General features: G+C 49.0%; 1 protein-coding gene and 1 pseudogene across 1 annotated transcript; both read left to right on the top strand.

Moving 5' to 3' along the window:
• Positions 1-8,205: 8,205 nt before the first annotated feature.
• LOC147972248 (uncharacterized) lies at positions 8,206-9,831 on the top strand. The gene is made up of 4 exons (XM_087523005.1): positions 8,206-8,328; positions 8,525-8,694; positions 9,272-9,385; positions 9,789-9,831. Exons 1-4 carry the CDS (start codon positions 8,206-8,208, stop codon positions 9,829-9,831), a joined length of 450 nt encoding a protein of 149 aa, XP_087379131.1.
• Positions 9,832-11,783: 1,952 nt separating this feature from the next.
• LOC125507207 (zinc finger protein CONSTANS-LIKE 6-like) lies at positions 11,784-12,487 on the top strand (annotated as a pseudogene).
• Positions 12,488-22,405: the final 9,918 nt, after the last annotated feature.

Here is a 22,405-nt window from a genome sequence, read left to right as displayed (position 1 = left end):
GCCTTTTAGACCCCTGGGCGCGAGACGAGCTTGGTCCTGCAACACCGAGTGCGAGACAAGCGATGGACAACAGCTGGGAGAGGGCCAACCCCACGACGAAAGTAGCGTCCGGACAACGAGGAGAGGAAACGAAGGCCGACACAAGCCGCCTATGGACGAGCTGACGCCGAAAATGCCAACCGCCGCCGCAACCGCCCTGCCAAGCTGCCATGGAGCCACCCACGGCCGGAGCAGCAGCCACACTGGGTCACTGCCCAACCCGCGTTGTCCCGCCAGCTCCAAGCGTCGGAGCCGCCGGGCACGCACCCGCGCCACCAGCCACCATGGCCGCCGCCTGCTCCAGATCCACGGCACAGGCACATGCAGCCGCTGCGCCGCCACCAGCCATCCCCGTCGCCACGCCATCGGCCATCCCCGCCGCTACACCACCACACTACAAGCGCGCGCCGCCAAGCCCGCCCATCTGCACAAGACCGAGAGCAAAATGATGCCCGTTGCACACGCCCGCCGCCAAGAACCGTGGCCCCGCAGGACCCACTAGTCGTCCACAACGCCTCCAGGACCCACCAGCCGTCCACGATGCCTCCATCAGCCACCGCGCCCCGCCAAGCGCCATGCCCCGCCGCCTACGTCGCCCCCCCCCCCCCCCCCCCCCGCCCCCCGGCTCGCGGGAGTGGGCCGGGAGCGTATTCAAAGTCTCCTTGGGGTTCTCACGCGTTACAATTTAAATGTGATCCATAGTTACAATGTGAAGTCGGTACTCCAACAGTGATACACTATATTTTAAACACGGTCACGAAGTGGAAAGAATGTGGCCAATGGAAGAAAAGTCGAAAAATGGCCAGCTCTTCAGCGAAATACACAAGATAGTACATTATTGCGAGATTATGTATAGAAATAAAAATAGCGTTAGATAATCAAATTGTAGAAGCCGATACAAGTAACCACCGATTTGTGGCTTTATAATTTGGGCAGGCCTCCAAAGTAGCGTGCCAAGGGAGGAGGAGACACCGGTGGGGCATTTTTTGCTTTCTTGAAAATAGACACTGGTGGGGCATAAGAGAACACCCTTGGAGGGTGCAGTTCTTGTGGGACTCGTCTTACTCTGGCCGCCGTCTCCTCCTCACGCGGGACCGGTACAAACAGCCATCGCGTCTTATTATCGCATGCAGGTGTCCCGTCAGCTCCCGGCCAGTCCTTTGGCATCTGAAGCAGCAGCTTCCCCGAGCCCAGATCATTGCTCGCCGGCGCAATCGGATGAGCGTACACGCCAGCGCGCGAATCCCTGTTACGGTCCAGCATCAGCAGGTGCCCCCGTTGCAGGGGATACGGCACCGCGGGATACCGCATGTGAGGCGCCCTCACGGCGATGCTATATCGCACCCACCGGCCGCCGTCTCCCATGGAGAACACCTCCAGCTCCCCGACCCCTAAGCCCATCAAGAACACTCGCGCGTCTGACACCGTTGACAGAGCTGTACGCAAGCCAGCCCATTCCATGGGCTCCGACGTGATCTTCTCCGTCGCCAGATCGAAGCGCACGACCTTTCTCAGCCGACGCCGATTCATAGCAACGGACCACACTGCTCCGTCAGCGAATACGCAGCCGTAAGACACGGTGGCCCCATGCGCTCTCCTCCAGTTCTCGCCTCCTCCGATCGTGTACATGTAAGCATCCTTCTCGTGGTGCAAAATCTTGTATCTCCCCGAGCCGGGGTCGAAGCCAAAGCTGTAGGCGCCACGAGCGTGCCACAACCGCCTCTGCGGCGACGGCAGGACAAAAGATTCGCCGGTGAATGGCTCTACCACCCTGATGCCCCCCTGGCGGAGGTCGAGGAAGCAGAGCAGGCCATTGCACGTGCCCACCATGTCTTCTGACTCGCCAGCCGTGAACCTGGCCACCAGTCGCCACTGCTCGTCGAAGAGGTAGCCGTCGCTGCTTCGCGGCTCTATGGCCCCGTCAGCTCCGCCTCCCCGACGTCCACGAAAAAAAACAATGGTGTGGGTCAGGGGCCGCGGTCCGTGGACCATGTGCGCATCAATGAAGGTAGGGTCGGAGATGACCTCGCACCACTCCTTGCAGACGAGGCGGAAGCGCCGGAGGTCGCTCGCCGGAAAGCGGAGCAGGACGCTGGCCAGGACATCTCGCGGGAGGGCATCGTTGGCATCGCCGACCATCGCCTGCTTCTTGATGGAGCCGCTCCGAGGCATTGCAAATTTGCAATTGCAGTGCTTTGGCTGATTCCGGGTTGGTTCCGTGACCATATGATTGTACGAATTTGGTAAGCGATTGTACCACGCCCTGGGAAGGCCGCGTGGTTTCTTCTATATATAGGTGTAGAGATTACATGTTGCACGTTCCAACGAGATTGACTTGCGCGTCGAGAATATATCTCTATCTAATTTAAACAAGGCATTATAATTCCTAATTCTACTCTAAACTTTTTTTTTCAATGAATCAAAGAGCTTTATTTATTAATCAACAATCTTTTTCTGCAGGAAAACTTTCAATCTATTCATCTTTAATCTTTTTTTAGGGAAAGACCTTCATGGCTGCTTTATTAACTCATAATAAACTTACATCGTTTGTTCCATCTTCAGGGATCAGCCACAATCTCTTCTTCCCAAGTAGGACACAAACTCTAATAAAACTCGAAGAAATATCTAAAAGAGAAGCCCTCCCATCGGCAAGGGTCGGGGTCCATCACGCCGCCATGGCCCTAAGGCCACTGGAGACGAGGCGGACTGAAGGCAACGTCGATGAGAGGTAGAGGAACCCTAGTATATTAATCAAAAATCGGTAACAATCCGCCCAAAGGCTACTGATAAGAAAATTTGGGCTTCGATCAGGACTACTTTCCGTCCCATCTAATGTACTATCAAGCTTAGCACACTGCTGAGCGAGAACATCTAAAGTACGTCCAACATGGGTAACCTAAAAGGAAGCAAAACTAGGGACAAGCTCATCTAACTCCTTCAAGATAGGTGCAGCAACTAAGCGAATTGCTGCGCGAATTCTATAGGTTGACTAACTCCATGCAGTCGACCTCCACGATCATATGTGAATAGCTTTGAAGCTGGGGAAAAATAACACCTTCTCGAAGAGCTACCAAGTCAGCCCACTAGGATTTAAATCATGGTGCTCGCATTTATTTCTGGATTTATTTCAGAATTTCCGGCGATGCGCATTCAGTAAGAGGAGACGTTCCCGTTGACGACGAGGTGCCTACAGTGACTTTGTAAATTTCAAGATGATATACCAGCTCAGTCTTTCGGAGGTGCTCATAAGGGTAAGGTGTGCGTAAGCGTGTTCATAGGAGTGAATGTATGCGCGTGTATATGGATGCTTGTGTCTGTGTTGATGTTAAAAAAAACTTCGATCCAGGCAGTGGTTTGCTCCAACCAACAATGAAAGCCAGGTGAGACCGGGCGACACCACCTGCTTCCCCCTTCCAAGCATCAGAGTTAACCAAACTATCAGTACTGATAGTGACCCAACTAGGATCAGGTAGCCGCCAGTTTTGATGTACCAAATTCTTGGTTCGGTTAACAGGCATGTCCAGAATGGACAAAAATTTATGTACTCATTTGATTGCCTATAACGGGTTATAGCCGTGTTGATCATGTGTCCATCGGCTTCGAGATGACCAAATTAAATATATAATGGTGATAATCTTGCATCTCTCGTCATCATTGAGCATTTGATCAAGCAAGATATCTTGAGTGTCTGGGTGTAGGCAAGGCAAGCGAAGGTCAAACCGTTCCCTTGCTGCAACCAAAAAGCTCTTCACGTGAGAGCAACTTATCAATGCATACATCAAGTTCTCTTCCATGGCCTGGCACACATCACACCTGCCAATTGGCTTTATTTGTCGGAACTTGAGCCTGAGAGGGTCTAGTAGGATGTCGCGCAACACTCTCCACCAAAAGACTCGCACCTTAGGAAACACATAAAACTTCCAAAGGGTACTTCACAACTGTTTATTCGCTGAAGAAGTTTCTGTAGTCTTTCCTTTTTATAGAGTAATATGCTCGTTTCGAGTCATTAAAGAGCGATACACCAATTTTACAGTATAGATGCCAAACTTTTCCAAAGCCCATGCAAGTGAATCCTCGCCACCTGCCGGATTTAAAGGGATGTTAAGGATTGCTTCAGCATGGTTGGAGAAAAAAATTCACAAATAATTTGAACATTCCAGTCGCCCGTGTACTCATCAATTAGCTCCTAAACTGTGTTCAACGGAGCAACACCATTTCGTCCCATCGGCTTATGAGATATCTCTACTCCTAATGTCTCAGTTGGTAGTCCGCGTTTCGGGTTTTATTTTCGTCCCATCATTTTCGTCCCATCATTTTCGTCCGGTTTTTTTTCGCTGGTTTTTTTTCGTCCTCACCCCCACCCCACCCCACGCAGGCCAAAAAAAAACCCCACACCCGGCAGAAAAAACGCTCCATCGATCCCATCCTTCATTGCCGACTCCTCTCGATCCCATCTCTACTCCAATACGAGCCGCCGTCGAGATCCGAGACGATTCGCCACCGCCGAGGACCGATTGGAGCCGCCGCCGGCGCTGGCCAGCCTCCCCACCGATGTGCGCGCCGGGTCGCCGCTCCCGCTCCCGCAGCCGAGCATAGCAGCAGCGGCGGAGCCCCAGCCGCCACCACGTTCCTCCTGCTCTCCGGCAAGTCCGCCCAGGACCAGCAGCTCCTTGCCTCCGCCGCCGGCGAGCGCTCTCTGGCGGAGGAGGGCGGGGGCGAGCTCGCCGTCTCCCTCGCGCTCGACGCCAGCGGGGACGCGGGCTACGATGCGGCCGCCTACATGGGCGCGCTCCAGGCGCGGCGCTTCGGGAGGTGGATGCGTTGGTCGCCGCGGATGGCATCCACGCACGACCTCGTGACACAGTGAGTGCAAGATTTTGTTATTTTGAATCTCGCTCCATCAGAAAAAGTAATAAACGATGATCGCTCAAATTGGGCTTACTCTTTACTTCTCCTCTGTCTATAGGAACTTCGCCAAACTTCGGGTGGGCGTCGTGTGCGCCACATACATGCAGTTCAAAGGCAGAGGTGCGTCAAATATGTATGCCAATTGGTGCTTGTTTTTGTTGTCCCTTTTAGTGTGTATCTCTGATGATTTTTCAATCTCGGTGATAAATGTCTGTCACTTTGGTGGGTAGATGAATTGTGCTGTTCTGTTTGTTGTATGTTCAGTTGATGATTCGCTTGACATATTCACAAGGTACAGTATGTGTGATCCAACCACATGTCGCATAGTTGAATTCCGAAGCAATTAGCTTGATTACCTACAGTCCATCTAATTCTCATCTAATACTGATTAGTTTAGCCGAGTCAACACATAGGACGGAAAGACCCTTTTATAGTTTTCTCAAGGGGAGTGTACCGTGTGCGGGGGCATATCTCTGTTCCTTTGTATGGTTGTTTAACAATTTGTGAAATGCTTGTAGTATGATAATCTAGATAGTGGGGATATGTTACAGAAAGTGCTGTGCCTGGCCTCACATGTACATGATTTGGTTTATCATTAAGTGCTCTCTTTCTCACTAAATTTCACATCTGCCATCTGAAAAAAACAAATCCACATTTACCTAATTTCAAGTTCTTATGGACCTTATGGTAAAGTATTTAAGTAATTTTAGTCGGCTCAAAAGGCTCCAAGCTTCTTTGTCTATCATTTCCTGTTCAAAACTGACAACGGAATTTTGTGAAGCCTTTCAGTTTGTCTTTGTTTCAGTTACTTTACCATTCGGTCTTGCTGCCTGAACTATGTGAACATTGTTAGCTTAGTAAAATGGTATGAACTTGTGTGCCATACACATAGCAGGTTGAAAAACTACCATTGTATTTGCATATACTGCTTGTGGCACAATTTTCTGAAAACATGTTGGTGGTCATTGGTCAACAAAAGTTTTCAGCATTCGGCACGGTGTTAATATTCTTGAATTTATCGTGCTTCTAGAGTTATAGATTTCCGAATAATTAGATGGTTAGCTATGCAATATAATATTTCCATAGTATTGAAATCTTCTGTTCTGCAAATAGTCCTTCAGCAAACGATGCTTACACTTAATATGGGATACTCCAAATCCATAAGAGTAGGATATATCTGATATTTTCTTCATACAGAGTCGGCAGCTACTTGATTTATATTTTCCGCTACTTGTCAATATGATGGCCCGTTGTAAATAAATGAGGCCTGGCCATCACTTATACTTGGGAACTACTTTTCAGTGATAGCTGTATTGACTAAGGTACTATTTTTTCTTTCTTAAAGATTGATTTCTTCAGTGGTGTGTGTTTTACTTTACAGTTTTGATAAGATTCCATTGCCAACACACTTTTTTTCTTGACAGGGAACTACGGCGGGCTTATGCCTACTGAACTATATTCGAAACTATCAGAGTGTATAGCAGATTAGAGCAGATTACAGCAGCCTTAAAGGTAAAATGATCTGACCATTTTTTTTCCACAATACACAGGTAGTACATAGTAATAGCCCTCTTAATAATTCCTATATAAAAGTATGATCTAAACATTTTGTTGAGTTGTTTTTGCACCAGATTGTTGGCCATTAACGGTTATCCATGGCACTAAAACTACTTGATCTCAATACATTCACCTCACAACACTTGTTGGCGAAAACATGTGCTATAGCACCAAAGAAGTTGAGGTCAAATTAATGAGGTGATAGCTAAACTCCTTAAACTGGATATATTTGTGTTTTGTTTGCTTCAAGTATATAGACATATATTCCTTGATCAAAACTCATTGACACTGCTACCACTAATTTGCTTCAGGTCATCGACTTGAAGATTGATAAATATGGTTCTGTTATTATGCAGGAGTTGTGTGATCTGAGGAGAAACTATTCTCATGCAAATCGGATAATTGTTGTAGGAATTAAAAGGCACATGATTGTACTGTTGTTCTGGGATTTCGTTTCTCACGTTCCTCGACCCTAATGTCTACATGAGATGTGAGTTCAACGGATAAAGGAAATCACATTACTAATAGAATGGTAGGTAGAATCACGGTGATTCATACAAAAATTCACTTAATTTATCATATAACGAATCATATAATTTATCAGCTGCCTCAACGGCTCACACTTTTGCAAGTCTTCATATTTTAGAAAATACGAGTGAATTTGATAATTGGATCAAATGCAGTTATATGTCTTGTACTTGCTTTGGTTGAATCTGAAATTTTGTCAGAAACATAATGAACCACTTAGATATATAAAGCATTGATCTGTGCAGAACTGAGAGATGTTGTGTTTTTACAGTTCTTACGCTGTTGATTGAATTTTCTTATCCCACATTTTTTTTCAGATGCCGCAGCAAAGAAAATGCTCTCAGCCTTGGACGATCCATTCACTCGATTCTTGAAACCATTACCTTTTCTGAAGCAAGACTAGCTAGCACCCAAGGTGCCCTGGCAGGTGTAGGTTTATCCATTGACTACCCGTTGGAGCATCACTTGCGGTGCTCTTTGTAATGTCACTTGGTGGGTTTTGTAGAAATGACTGTCTAGAGACGTTTTATCTTGATAATTGACAACATAAGAGTGCAAAATATTTGACAGCAGATCGCTTATGGTAAGACCTAGCTATTATCAATAATTTTAGTCCATTAAATGTGGTCTTAGTGAAAGGGTGTTCCTTTATCATGGTTGAAGGTTGCATGACTTCTGCTAGGTGTTTTGATACTTTTCGGTCTCTACTTGAATGTTGCGTACCTAATTTTTTAGTGGCCAACAATCTTGCACTGATTCTTGCTAGGGGTCATCAAGGAAACTCAATAGATGGCTATTTCAGTGGAGATTATACCAGAGATGTTGTTTTGAAGTAAGCTCCTGCACACCATTCTTTTGTAGTTCTTGCAGAAGTAATGTTTCATTCTTTTACTTGAGACTAGAGTGGTTGATGCTCATTCATCTTAATTTAATACAGAGTATATGCCAGGAGAGAAAGATATACTTGAAACCCGATGAGGTCAATGATGTGGAGATTTTACCAGAGATGTTGTTTTCAAGTAAAATTTTGTGTGGGATTATACCGATCGCACCAGCACACCACATTGTTGCTCCATGGCAAAGGCAGCGAGGTAATTTTTCTTTTCGCACTGATGTAATTTTCCTTTTCTTTTAGCCCACTCCTAGGTCTCTTCGTTCATATTCTAATCACGCATGGTGAGCGGCTGTTTCGACGGCGACTGGCTGGCTGCTGCTGGCTTGTACGTGTGGAAGGCAGTTGTTCACGGCAGACCAGTGAGCGGCGACGGGTGGGCGCCACCACATGGTGGTTGGAAAGTAGGCTTCATGGCGTTCAGCCTCGGCCACCATCGTACCACGATCTCGGCCCACCCGGAAAGTCGGATGAAGAGGTGGTGGATGGTGAGGACCAATCATTATAGCTGCTGCTCCATTACTTCCGCTCCTCGAAAAGCTCCCTGAGCCCGACCAACAATGGGATCTTCCTCTGAGGTTCACGCTACTCCTTGTCCAGACTGATCCCGGAGAGGAGAACAAGCCTCCAAGCACGTGCTCGTCAACTCCATGCCGGCCACTCCAAGCGCCCCTGCTTCGTGTCTTCGAGGCAGGCGCTGAGATAGCCTTTGCAGCGAGCTGTGGTGTGTGGACTCTGCGGCGAGATAGGATTCAGAATCCTTTTCCAGGGTGAGATAACCCTGCCACCACTCATATGCCATTGCATATAAGTGAATTTGTTTTATAGAAATCAATCTTGCACATTGGTTAGCTCCGTAATTTCTTTTATTCTGTAGCAGACTGAGTTGCTCACAGCCTATTTGCTGGAACGCCAACGAGGAGTCATTTTTCCATCTCCACAAATATTCTTGGTCTCTTCAAATTAATTGCTTCTTAATCCAACTACCATTTTTCAAGATTAGTTCGTTTAAATAATATTTATTTTTGTACCAGTGTTGATCAAGTAGGTTATTATTGTGAGGAATCAGCAGTAGGATGCACATGTATTTGTTTCTTGCCACTGGTTGCAAAAGCCTAAAAAATGATATGTTTTATTCACCTCTTAACAGTAATACGAGTATTTTGTTTATTTCCTACTCCCTTTTAGTGATTACTGATTAGTCACTCTTAAAGGTGAATGCATGTGTATAATAGGTGTGTCATCTGTCATGGCTGCATTTTGCGGCCCCTGACTACCGGAAAGTAATCTCCTTTGGATGATTTGTATTTTTTTTTCTGGAATTTGTACTTAGATAGCACCTCCAAGGAAGGAAGGAAGGAGATTGAGGTCGGCACCTCCTGAAGGCATGCATGCTCTCCACCGAGAGAGGGAAGGGCATCTTTTTCTTGGGTTGCAGTTTCCACCTTGTTGTTGGGTGAGGTGAGTCATGATTTCTCTCCTCCCGCTTCATTTTTTAGAGATACTGAACTATAATTTCTGTTTTGTGCTCATGAATTGCATACTTGGAGGTTTATTCGATTTAGAGATATCACACACACACCCCCACCCACACACACGCACGCGCACGCACGCGCACGCACGCACGCACGCGCACACACGCACCCACACGCGCGCGTATGCGCGTGCACACACTTACACACACACACTTACACACTTATGATCTATAAGAGAAGCTGCAATTTTGACAATAGATGCGCGACAAAGTAGTGGTTAGTGTTGGGTTTAATCAATTATCAAATGTTTTGCCAATAACAGAAAATTACCTTCCTCGTAAATTTATTGTCCTTCTGTTTCATGGTCCAGCTGATTCGTTGTTTGTCAGAGCTCTTGTGGATAATCAGACATGGGGTTCATGGCAAAATTAGGACAGACTGAAGGCAGCAAATTCCGCGTTGGCCGTGCACTTTGAGGAGAAGACATTGTCTTTGTATAAGTGCCCCTACAATCATCTCTTTACAGCAGAGATAAGGCCTTCAGGTAATTTGTGATGATCTTTTTAGCATTCTTAATTGATGACATTTCTGAAGGGAGATGATCCTCAGCATTTCATAGTTATTTTTTCTACTGTTGTAATCTCAAATTTCACATTCAAACTTAACTTGTTATCAAATAATTTTGGAACAAAATCTTACTTTTACCCGCCCTCCACAGAACCAAAGGTTCACGAGGACTTTTGTTGCTCTAATGCTTCTTCGATGACCATCTCGCCGTTCGCCCTTGCAGATAGATATGGTCGCATAAGTCGCACCGATGGATCCAGTCCTTCGCTAGGTCCAACCTACCCCACACCAGCCTCAAGCACACGAGACACTGTTACTTTGTGTTCTAACTGGTTACCACAATCAAATCCATTTTTGCCCAGTTAAATTAGTTAGCTCATTTTGTTGATAACTGAGTTGCATTGGTAATATATACTGAACTGTCTTTGGCATTCTGTTTTGCAATATATTCTAATTGTCAGGATTTTTGCTACATTTTTGGTGTAGATTTTAGGGACATTAATGTAGTGCTAATGCCTTCCGTGCAGGTTATTCAGTCAACCCATATTCTGTCTTTTGGCATGTGTATGCTTGCTCTTGTGCTCATGTTGTAATCGTGACCTGTAATCAGTCCATGATCCTTGTGTGACCAGAAGTTGGGCATAACTGCATTGTTACTGAGAAGATATGAATATTAACTTAGGGATCGGAGCTAAAGCTCTAGCCGATAGCAAAGATATGAAGTCTGTGCTCTGTCTTATGTTTGCAAGTATATTGATGTAACTTCATATCTTGCCCCCGTATTTGGCAGATGCTTCAGAATGGAGTCACTCCTATGTTTACTAACGATGTAATCACACAACATGAATTTTCCGTTTTTGTGATCAGAAATTTTGCCAAGAAACTTGTTGGATTAACTACGGTTTTGTCCTATTTACTACTAGCATTTTTATTCTTATCTCTCAACATATTCTTGCCCCTATCTAGGACAGTCGGAAGAAGAGAGCTTCGACTGGGAAACAACGTGTTGAAGCAATACCTCTTGTTAAACCACCCAAAACTAAAGATAGATTGCGAGAGGCCTGTTGTGTTTAGTAAGAAACTTGGCATAAAATATCCAAAATATCAGGAACACTATGTATTGGGCAGACCTGAAATACCAATATAAGTGTATCCAATTTTTCCTACGATTCCCTTACTCGCCCATGGACGTGGACCACGTCCCTGGCTTTGCAAGTCCAAGGCTCCAAGTTAGACGTTATTTTTCATAAAGTTTCTATCGATTTCTAATCAAAATATTTCTATTAGCGTAACCCTACCTGGCGACCTCCATCAGCCGGAGGCATTCCTGGAGTCAAGGCAAGCATGTTGACCAATTGACGTAAATGTGCAATGTAAATTTACCTTGGCGCTTTGTTTTTGAATGTGATGGACGTTGTCTGATACGTCTCCTCCGCACCATAAATTTACATAAGATTAGATTAATAATAAAAGACCCATAGCAACGCACGAGCATTGTACTAGTTGTGTTGGGAATCCAGTAGTCGGTCCATGTTGCAATGGAAGTCCCATCCCCAATTCGATGGATTAGCCCAACCTCAAGAGCTTTTATACCAGCTACAATTGCTCGCCATGTCGTAGAAGCACGGGCATGAACTAGAGATTTTTCACGATGCATCATACTACCCAATATAGTGGGTTGTATTTAGTTAATTCAATGGTCAATATGGATCGATCAAATTTTCGCTTTAGGATATATTGGTAATTCTATGTTAGGATTATATTAGTTCTTTCTTAATTGCATCCTATCCATGCTACCGAGTCTTCCGCCATTATCGATGCCACGCGAACCCAAAATCTCCGCGCAGTTCGCCGGCACAAAGACATCGGTGCACTCTGCGAACCCCCTCGCGTGGAGGCACGAGCGGGTCTGCAGCACACTTCACCGTGGTTCCCTCGGGTTGTGGGCCGCGGCGATGAGGTCGTGGCGGCGTGGTTCGAGTACCAGGCGCGGCCCCGGGCTCGCAGGCAAGAGCGTCAGACTCCTCCTGTCGAAGGGGCTCGCAGGCAAGAGCGTCACCGAAGAATCAGAAGTGTGCAAGGAGACCGACATGGAGGACCCATTGTACCGCGTTCCCATCTTGATCCCGTCCTTGTGGAGATCTGCTCGCCGTGGTCTCTGGAGGAAGCGATGACGTCCGTCGCGTCGTGCCGTGATGAGGACGACGACATCGTCGAGAACCCAACACCAAGCCAAGTGCAATGCCGTCTTCGGCGCTCGTTCAGCCTTGGAAGCTTTGGTCCGACAGATGCTGAGCTCATGGAGTTCGCCACCGACATGTAGGCCCTTCTCTACCGGCCGGGCATGGACGACGGCAACGAGGAGGAACCGTTTTGCATGGAGGCATTGGGTGTCATCGAGCCGTTGGACGTAGAAGACGGCGGGCGAGTTAAGCTGGAGATCGATGCCATGCGAGCGTGCGGCCTCCAGCAGAGCTCAAGGTTTCCCGCGATATATGCTCGAGATCGATTTCGACCTTAGGCAACAACGAGTGAATTGCAAAAAAACATCGACACTTCAGGTAAGGTTTGCAGGAACCACACATTTGCGAAATTGTGTCAAAAATCACTAATTTTTTTGCAAGAAACACTAGCTGGCGGCTTTGGTTGTTTTGACGACGATTATGATAGGTGGGTCTCGGAAATGATGACGTAGCGTAACTGATGATGCTAGAGGTTGTTAGAGATATTTTTTTTACCAAAAACTCCCTCACTTCTTCAAAAAAAAGAAAAAACACCCGTGGTCAAACTAAAAATAACACCCCTGCACATAGGACGGCTGGACCTTGCCTCTGTTGGCGCCGAGCCCTAGCTTGCTCTTTGTGCCGGTGCCCAGCTCCTTCTCGCTCTCTTTCTCTCTCGCACGAACGAAGGTAGAAGAAAGAGGAGACACATGACACGGTGGTGTTTTTCCCATGCACATACGCCTGCCGCAACGACGGCCTTTTCCTCGAGCAACAACTCGGGCCACACGCACACGAAAGACTACCAGAGACTACATCTCTCCTAGCTCCTCCTCACACTACACAACACCAATACATGGCTTATATAGCTGGACTCACACCAGGCCAGTGGCCACACACACCACTAACTCACGTACACACGTACCACACCGGCCACTACCACATGACCCGGCCACTATGTTGGCACTAACCACCTGCAACTAACTCCTTGGATCCCTCTATGAGGACGCCAACTAACTGATCCATGCAACTCGCACATGCATGGCCCAGCCGCTGCTCTCGGCCAGCACATCAACATTGCGCCAACTGACCAAAGGCACGACGCAAGTCCCGGCAGCCCACTCACGCGGCCGGACGACCAGCCTCCATCCTGCATGTCAAGATCATTCCTAACAGCCTCCGCTGCCGGCCTCGGGCCGTGCACCTCTGGATCAGGAACATCGGACCAAACCGAGCACCGCCATGGCCGTCGCTTGTCGTTGACGTGGCTGGAGACAACCACGAGCTTCAGCATCATGTGCATCCGCCTCGCCCTGTCTCCCTCTCACTCCTGCTCCATTAACTGAGCCAGGGACACGCCATAGCCGTCGGCAGCGACCTTGTTCTCCAACCTTGGTCATGGCGCACCACCATCAAATTAGCCACCGGCAGACTCCTTCGGTCCTTATCCTAGACACCGTCTGGTCCGCAGAGTCAACGCCGACCTACTGGACATCCCAGCGTCAAGCTCCGCCTCCTCCTGCGCCATCGCCGACAAGCTCCGAGCCCCGGTGGTCGTCGTTGTTTCTCAACTCGTTGTTCCATGCTACCTCGCCTTGTCCGAGCACGCACACGGGCTCGTGGTGCGTCTTCTCTGGTCCGCTAGCGACCCGTAGCGCTGCAGCCTTCAAGCACGTCCCGGCGTCTGCAGCAGGAGGCCGACGCCGAGCCCCTCAAGGTGCCAGCACGCACGGGCACCGGAAGCCCGGGTCCGAGCTCGTGGGCGCGCTGCCCGCCGCCGCCCTTGCCCCAGCTGGCCGCCAGCGGATCGACCTCCATCGCCCCCGCCCTGCAGCATGGCCGACTGGCCGCGGCCGGCACGGCTGCAGCTCGCGGCCGCCAGCGCTGCTGCTCGCGCCCATCCGCGGCCACCGTGGCTGATGCTCACGCTTGTGCGCGGCCACCGCGGCTGCTGCTCCGGTGTCACGCTCCCCCAGCAGCTTCGCCCCCGCAAAAGCTGCTGCTGCTAGCCCTCAAAAGCTGGTACTGCCGGTGCTCCGGCGCCCGCGGCAGCTGCTGCTCCGGTGGGGAAGGGGGCAACGCTAAGGGCAGGCCATGGCATGTTGGCTGGAGAGAAGACGCGAGGAGGAGGGGGCTGATTGCTTTTCAAGTTTTTGAAGAAAAGCGTCGGTGTAAAATGCCCAGTTTAACGGCGTCACATGTGAACCGTTACGCCACGTCATCATTTTCGGGACCCATCTGTCACAATCGTCATCAAAACGACCAAAGCTGCCAACTAGTGTTTTTTTAAAAAATTATGAAAATAATTAGTACTTTTTGGCACAATTTCGTAAATGTATGGTTCCTGCAAACCTTTCCTTAAGTGTCGATGTTTTTTGCAATTCACTCGACAACACCGGACTACAACGCGGCAAGCAGCCGTGCAAGTGCCGACGTTCAGTTCCTCCAAGGAGCCTCACGCTCAATCTACGGGCATCTCCAGCCGCGCCCCCCAGGAAGGCCTCCCCAGGCGTTTTTTTTGCGCCGGCGCCGAAAAATCGGCCCAGTCGCGCCCCCAGGAGCCCGATTTTCACCGGCTTGGGCCGAAAATAGCGCCGGCGGACCCAGACCGAACCCGGCGCGCTGGGGGGCGCCCGGGGGCGCCGGGGCGAACTGTTTTGGCGCGAAACAGTCGCGGGCCCGCCGCGTCAGCGACTCTACCCTCTTCTCGGCCCTTTATCGTCCTCATCGCCTCGTTTCCCGTCGTCGTTCCTCCCTCTCCTCTCTCTCGCCGTCTCCAGCACCCATGGCCGAGCGCTTCCCAGGCGACGGCGCGGCGGCGAATTCGGCCACCACCATCTTCACGAGAGCAAGGCTCGCCTCCTTTTCGAGGCCGAGTACCCGATCCCGCCGGACATGCGGGTACCCGGGGCATGGAGGATCAGCGCCGGCGGCGTGCCGGTGCCCCCGATACCCACCGGCGCAGCGCGGCGTGCGGAGATCGCACGCATCCGCTCGTCCATGCCGCGTGCGGCGAGGGAGGGGCCACGGTACGTCCCCGACAGGCCGCTCTGGGAGCCCTACTTCCGCCGCCGTCACGCCGAGCAGCTCGAGGCCACCAATGGCGTCGAGCCCTCCGGCAGGCTCAACGCCGTCGGCCGGCGTCGGTGGTGGGGCGTGCCCGGGCGCACGTTGGAGGCCGTCCTCGAGTACATCGAGGGCGGCTACACGCCGCGCCACGAGTACCCCTCTCCCCCGTCCTTCACGCACCGCCGGGGAAGCTCCTGGACCCCGAGGCGCATGGAGACCGGGGGGTCCTCCTCCTCGTCCGGCGGCTCTCCCTGCCTCCACCTCCGTCCCGTCAAGCCGGAGCCCCAGGGCGCGCCTGTCAGCGCGCGCACCCGCAGCTCCGGCGTCCGCATCGGTGACAACGCCTCCCCCATCGGCCGCTTCGTCCTCGTCGAGCCCAAGCCGGAGCCCGGCCTCCCCATGGAGTACGAGGAGATAGCCCGGCGTGGCTTCTCCGACGAGGACGCCCTGCGGTGGGCGCGGGACGACTACCTCCGCGACGAGATGGTCCGGCAGCGCCGGGCCCTGGAGGAGATCGCCGCCCGCAAGCGTGGGCGCAAGGACGAGCACGGCGTCGTGGTCCTCAGCGACGACGACGACGCCCCCGGACCGTCCAACCCGCCGTGCCAACCGGGGGAGGGATGCAGCAGGGACGGCGGAGGCGTCGGCGGGGGCGACGACGACGACGACGACGGCGGTGACTACACACGGTTCTACCGCCTCCTCGGCATGTAGAACCGCGTGGGCGGGCGGCGAGGCGGGCGGCGAGGGAGACGGCGGGGGTAGCTCGCGGTAGTTTTTCCCTTTTTTTGTAAAGTATGTTTAAATTTGAACGAACTCGCCGATGTTTGCGTTAAATTTGAGTCGTGTTTGCGCCGTATTTGACTTTTTTAAAATCCCGTGGGGGGCCGCGACTAGGGGGCATCACACCCCCAGTGCGCGGTTTAGCGCCGGTGCACCCCCAGGGGGCGATTTTTTGCCCTTCCTGGGGGGCCAACGGCTGGAGATGCCCTAATAGGTGGCCATTAAGTGACCTGCCTGCGTAAACCTACTTGTCCGATTGATAAACAGTAAACTACCCAAAGTACCCCTAACTACTCAATATATTACTAAAAAACTATTGTAGTATTGGCTCATCTCAGCCATCCAACCACATAAAATGAATGGCTCAAATAAACTTGATGTATCGTAAAAGGTCTCATGAACTATTGCTTGAAGAAAATCAGAGTTAGGAGAATATTTCCCTTTAAGAACTCTAGAACAAAGGGATTCCAGAGGGATCATCAGCCACCAGCCTTGATTTCCAATGATTGCCAAATTGAAAAGGTGTAGGTTTCAAAAATCCATGCCACCCTTACTCTTGGGTGTACAAAGTTTCTCCCAGGAGAGCTATTGAAGAGATCTCTTATCTATCGAACTCCCCCACCGGTACTTGGCCATTCAGAAAGTGATTTGCTTGCGTATCTTTTTTTTGTAAGAAGAAACCGGTTCATCCTAAAGGTTGGGATAGCCTGAAAGTGGTCTTTGGAAGAATACCTTTTTCCAAGCTCGATGGTGGCCAGCAGAGCGGCCAGTGTCACAACCTCCTCGCTGTCTCCTACCGCAGTGGCCAGAAGGACCAACCGGCGGTAGTGAGCCTCGAACGCATCCATCTCCGCTCTCTGCACCAAGGGACATGGTGGTGGAGGTCACGCTTACGCCGCCCATCAGAAGCTGGGGATTGCGGTGGGGGAATTGGGGAATTTTTTCCCCAAGACGAAACGGTGCAGTGCCTTATCCACTCCCACAGATGGGCCTTGAGCTGGCAGGTGGGTACAATTTGACGAGCGGGGCCAGGCTGACATGGCATATGTGGCAGAATACACAGTACGTATGCAACATGTAAAGTCAGGACTGGTGTTTCAACCCGAGACACCGTATTGATCACATACTTTTTTATGTATTGAGATCATATTGGAGCACTTTGCAACTTTCAGGACCAAGTTAGACATCACCCGCGACTACCAGGACTAACTATAGATACAATTATGTCACCACCCGATGACAGTAGATTTTTTTTGAGACAGACGACAGTAGGTTTTTTTTTGAGGGAGGAAAATCAACTTTATTCATGGAATTCCACGTGAAGTGGGATACATCTGAGGTCGTGGGGAGCGCCAAACCAGACATGACGTCCTGGGCCCCCGTTCAAACAAAACTTAGCTAATCTATGTGCTTCATAATTAACAGCACGACTCTCAAAAGTAAAAGAACATTAAAAAAAGGTAGCTTTCAGATTTATCTCGCTAATGATTGCTCCATATTGTCCCCGGGCTCTCCTTCTAATGTTAGGAACCACGTGTTGACAGTCAGAAGCCACTACAAACTGGTGGATTCCCAAATCTTCGGCGAGGGCTAGTGCCTCCTAACATGCTACTGCTTCCAAGGTTGCCGGATCAGTGACTCCTTCGATCACCAACGCCGAGCTACCGAGAAATTTTCCCCCTTCATCCTGTTGGAAATATGCCCTAGAGGCAATAATAAATTAGTTATTATTATATTTCCTTGTTCATTATAATCGTTTATTATCCATGCTAGATTTGTATTGATAGGAAACTCAGATACATGTGTGGATACATAGACAACACCATGTCCCTAGTAAGCCTCTAGTTGACTAGCTCGTTGATCAATAGATGGTTACGGTTTCCTGACCATGGACATTGGATGTCGTTGATAACGGGATCACATCATTAGGAGAATGATGTGATGGACAAGACACAATCCTAAGCCTAGCACAAAATCATGTACTTCGTATGCTAAAGCTTTTCTAATGTCAAGTATCATTTCCTTAGACCATGAGATTGTGCAACTCCCGGATACCGTAGGAGTGCTTTGGGTGTGCCAAACGTCACAACGTAACTGGGTGGCTATAAAGGTACACTACAGGTATCTCCGAAAGTGTCTGTTGGGTTGGCACGAATCGAGACTGGGATTTGTCACTCCGTGTAAACGGAGAGGTATCTCTGGGCCCACTCGGTAGGACATCATCATAATGTGCACAATGTGATCAAGGAGTTGATCACGGGATGATGTGTTACGGAACGAGTAAAGAGACTTGCCGGTAACGAGATTGAACAAGGTATCGGGATACCGACGATCGAATCTCGGGCAAGTATCGTACCGCTAGACAAAGGGAATTATATACGTGATTGATTAAGTCCTTGACATCGTGGTTCATCCGATGAGATCATCGTGGAACATGTGGGAGCCAACATGGGTATCCAGATCCCGCTGTTGGTTATTGACTGGAGAGTTATCTCGGTCATGTCTGCATGGTTCCCGAACCCGTAGGGTCTACACACTTAAGGTTCGATGATGCTAGGGTTATAAGGAATAGATATACGTGGTTACCGAATGTTGTTCGGAGTCCCGGATGAGATCCCGGACGTCACAAGGAGTTCCGGAATGGTCCGGAGGTAAAGATTTATATATGGGAAGTCCTGTTTTGGTCACCGAAAAAGTTTCGGGGTTTATCGGTAACGTACCGGGACCACCGGGAGGGTCCCGGGGGTCCACCAAGTGGGGCTACAAGCCCCGGAGAGCTGCATGGGCCAAGTGTGGGAGGGGACCAGCCCCAGGTGGGCTGGTGCGCCCCCCACAAGGGCCCAAGGCGCCTAAGGGGAGGAGGGGGGCAAACCCCAAGGGCAGATGGGCCTTAGGGCCCATGCCTGGTGCGCCTCCCTCTCCCCTCCACCTGGCCGCCACCCAGACGGGATATGGGGGCTGCCGCCACCCCTAGGGAGGGAACCCTAGGTGGGGGCGCAGCCCCTCCCCCCCCTATATATATACTTGAGGTTTGGGCTGCCCAATACACACGAGTTCCTCTCCTTCTTGGCGCAACCCTACCCCTCTCCCTCCTCGTCTCTTGCGGTGCTTGGCGAAGCCCTGCTGGAGTACCACGCTCCTCCACCACCACCACGCCGTTGTGCTGCTGCTGGATGGAGTCTTCCTCAACCTCTCCCTCTCTCCTTGCTGGATCAAGGCATGGGAGACGTCACCGGGCTATACGTGTGTTGAACGCGGAGGTGCCGTCCGTTCGGCACTAGGATCTCTGGTGATTTGGATCACGACGAGTACGACTCCTTCAACCCCGTTCTCTTGAATGCTTCCGCTTAGCGATCTAAAAGGGTATGTAGATGCACTCTCCTTCCCCTCGTTGCTGGTTTCTCCATAGATAGATCTTGGTGACACATAGGAAAATTTTGAATTTCTGCTACGTTCCCCAACAGTGGCATCATGAGCTAGGTCTATGCGTAGTTTCTATGCACGAGTAGAACACAAAGTAGTTGTGGGCGTTGATTTTGTTCAATATGCTTACCGTTACTAGTCCAATCTTGATTCGGCGGCATTGTGGGATGAAGCGGCCCGGACCGACCTTACACGTACTCTTACGTGAGACTGGTTCCACCGACTGACATGCACTAGTTGCATAAGGTGGCTAGCGGGTGTCTATCTCTCCCACTTTAGTCGGATCGGATTCGATGAAAAGGGTCCTTATGAAGGGTAAATAGCAATTGGCATATCATGTTGTGGTTTTTGCGTAGGTAAGAAACGTTCTTGCTAGAAACCCATAGCAGCCACGTAAAACATGCAAACAACAATTAGAGGACGTCTAACTTGTTTTTGCAGGGTATGCTATGTGATGTGATATGGCCAAGAAGAATGTGATGAATGCTATGTGATGTGTGAGATTGATCATGTTCTTGTAATAGGAATCACGACTTGCATGTCGATGAGTATGACAACCGGCAGGAGCCATAGGAGTTGTCTTTATTTATTGTATGACCTGCGTGTCATTGAACAACGCCATGTAATTACTTTACTTTATTGCTAACCGGTAGCCATAGTAGTAGAAGTAATAAGTTGGCGAGACAACTTCATGGAGACACAATGATGGAGATCATGATGATGGAGATCATGGTGTCATGCCGGTGACGATGATGATCATGGAGCCCCGAAGATGGAGATCAAAAGGAGCAATATGATATTGGCCATATCATGTCACTATTTGATTGCATGTGATGTTTATCATGTTTATACATCTTATTTGCTTAGAACGACGGTAGTAAATAAGATGACCCCTCATTAAAATTTCAAGAAAGTGTTCCCCCTAACTGTGCACCGTTGCGAAATTTCGTCGTTTCGAAGCACCACGTGATGATCGGGTGTGATACATCCTTAAGTTCGAATACAACGGGTGTTGACGAGCCTAGCATGTACAAACATGGCCTCGGAACACATGCGAAACACTTAGGTTAACTTGACGAGCCTAGCATGTACAGACATGGCCTCGGAACACAAGAGACCGAAAGGTCGAGCATGAGTCGTATGGTAGATATGATCAACATGAAGATGTTCACCGATGATAACTAGTCCATCTCACGTGATGATCGGACACGGCTTAGTTGACTCGGATCATGTAATCACTTAGATGACTAGAGGGATGTCTATCTGAGTGGGAGTTCATAAGATGAACTTGTTTATCCTGAACATAGTCAAAAGGATTTTGCAAATTATGTCATAGCTCGCGCTTTAGTTCTACTGTTTAGATATTTTCCTAGAGAAAAAATTAGTTGAAAGTTGATAGTAGCAATTATGCAGACAGTAGAAGGCTTATGTCCTTAATGCACCGCTCAGTGTGCTGAACCTCGAACGTCGTCTGTGGATGTTGCGAACATCTGACATACACATTTTGATGACTACATGATAGTTCAGTGCGTAATGCTAAATGGTTTAAAATTGAGGCACCAAAGACGTTTTTGAAACATCGCAGAACATATGAGATGTTCCAAGGACTGAAATTGGGATTTCAGGCTCGTGCCCACATCAAGAGGTATAAGACCTCCGACGATTTTCTTAGCCCGCAAACTAAGGGAGAAAAGCTCAATTGTTGAGCTTGTGCTCAGATTGTCTGAGTACAACAATCATTTGAATCGAGTGGGAGTTGATCTTCCAGATGAGATAGTGATGTTTCTCCGAAGTCATTACCACCAAGCTGCTAGAGCTTTGTGATGAACTATAATATATCAGGGACATATATGATGATCCTTGAGATATTCGCGATGTTTGACACCACAAAAGTAGAAATCAAGAAGGAGCATCAATTGTTGATGGTTGGTGAAACCACTAGTTTTAAGAAGGGCAAGGGCAAAAAGGGATACTTCATGAAACGGCAAATCAGCTGCTGCTCTAGTGAAGAAACCCAAGGTTGAACCCAAACCCGAGACTAAGTGCCTCTGTAATAAGGGGAACAGACACTGGAGCAGAATTACCCTAGATACTTGGTAGATGAGAAGGCTGGCAAGGTCGATAGAAGTATATTGGATATACATTGTGTTAATGTGTACTTTACTAGTACTCCTAGTAGCACCATGGTATTAGATACCGGTTCGGTTGCTAAATGTTAGTAAACTCGAAATAAAAGGCTGCGGAGTAAACGGAGACTAGCTAAAGGTGAGCTGGCAATATGTGTTGGAAGTTTTTCCAAGCTTGATGTGATCAAGCATCGCACGCTCCCTCTACCATCGAGATTGGTGTTTGCGTTGAGCAGAGACATGATTGGATTATGTCTATCGCAATACGGTTATTCATTAAGGAGAATAATGGTTACTCTGTTTATTTGAATAATACCTTCAATGGTCTTGCACCTAAAATGAATGTTTTTTTTGAATCTCGATCGTAGTGATACACATGTTCATGCCAAAAGATATAAGATAGTAATGATAGTACCACCTACTTGTGGCACTGCCACGTAAGTCATATCGGTATAAAACGCATGAAGAAGCTCCATGTTGATGGATCTTTGGGCTCACTTGTTTTGAAAAGTTTGAGACATGCGAACCATGTCTATTGGTGTATATGCATGAAGAAACTCCATGCAAATGGACCGTTTGGACTCACTTGATTTTGAATCACTTGAGACATGCAAATCATACCACATGGGCAAGATGACTGAAAGCCTCGTTTTTAGTAAAATGGAACTATAAAGCAACTTGTTGGAAGTAATACATTTTGATGTGTGCAGTCCAATGAGTGCTGAGGCGTGTAGTGGATATCGTTATGTTCTTACTTCACAGATGATTTGAGTAGATGTTGAGTACATTTACTTGATGAATCACGAGTCTGAATTA

Source organism: Triticum urartu, chromosome 5A (genome assembly GCF_056163025.1).
Source record: "Triticum urartu cultivar PI428250 chromosome 5A, HENAU_Tu73, whole genome shotgun sequence".
Classification (NCBI taxonomy): domain Eukaryota; kingdom Viridiplantae; phylum Streptophyta; class Magnoliopsida; order Poales; family Poaceae; genus Triticum; species Triticum urartu.
This window is presented reverse-complemented; position numbering and strand designations above follow the sequence as displayed.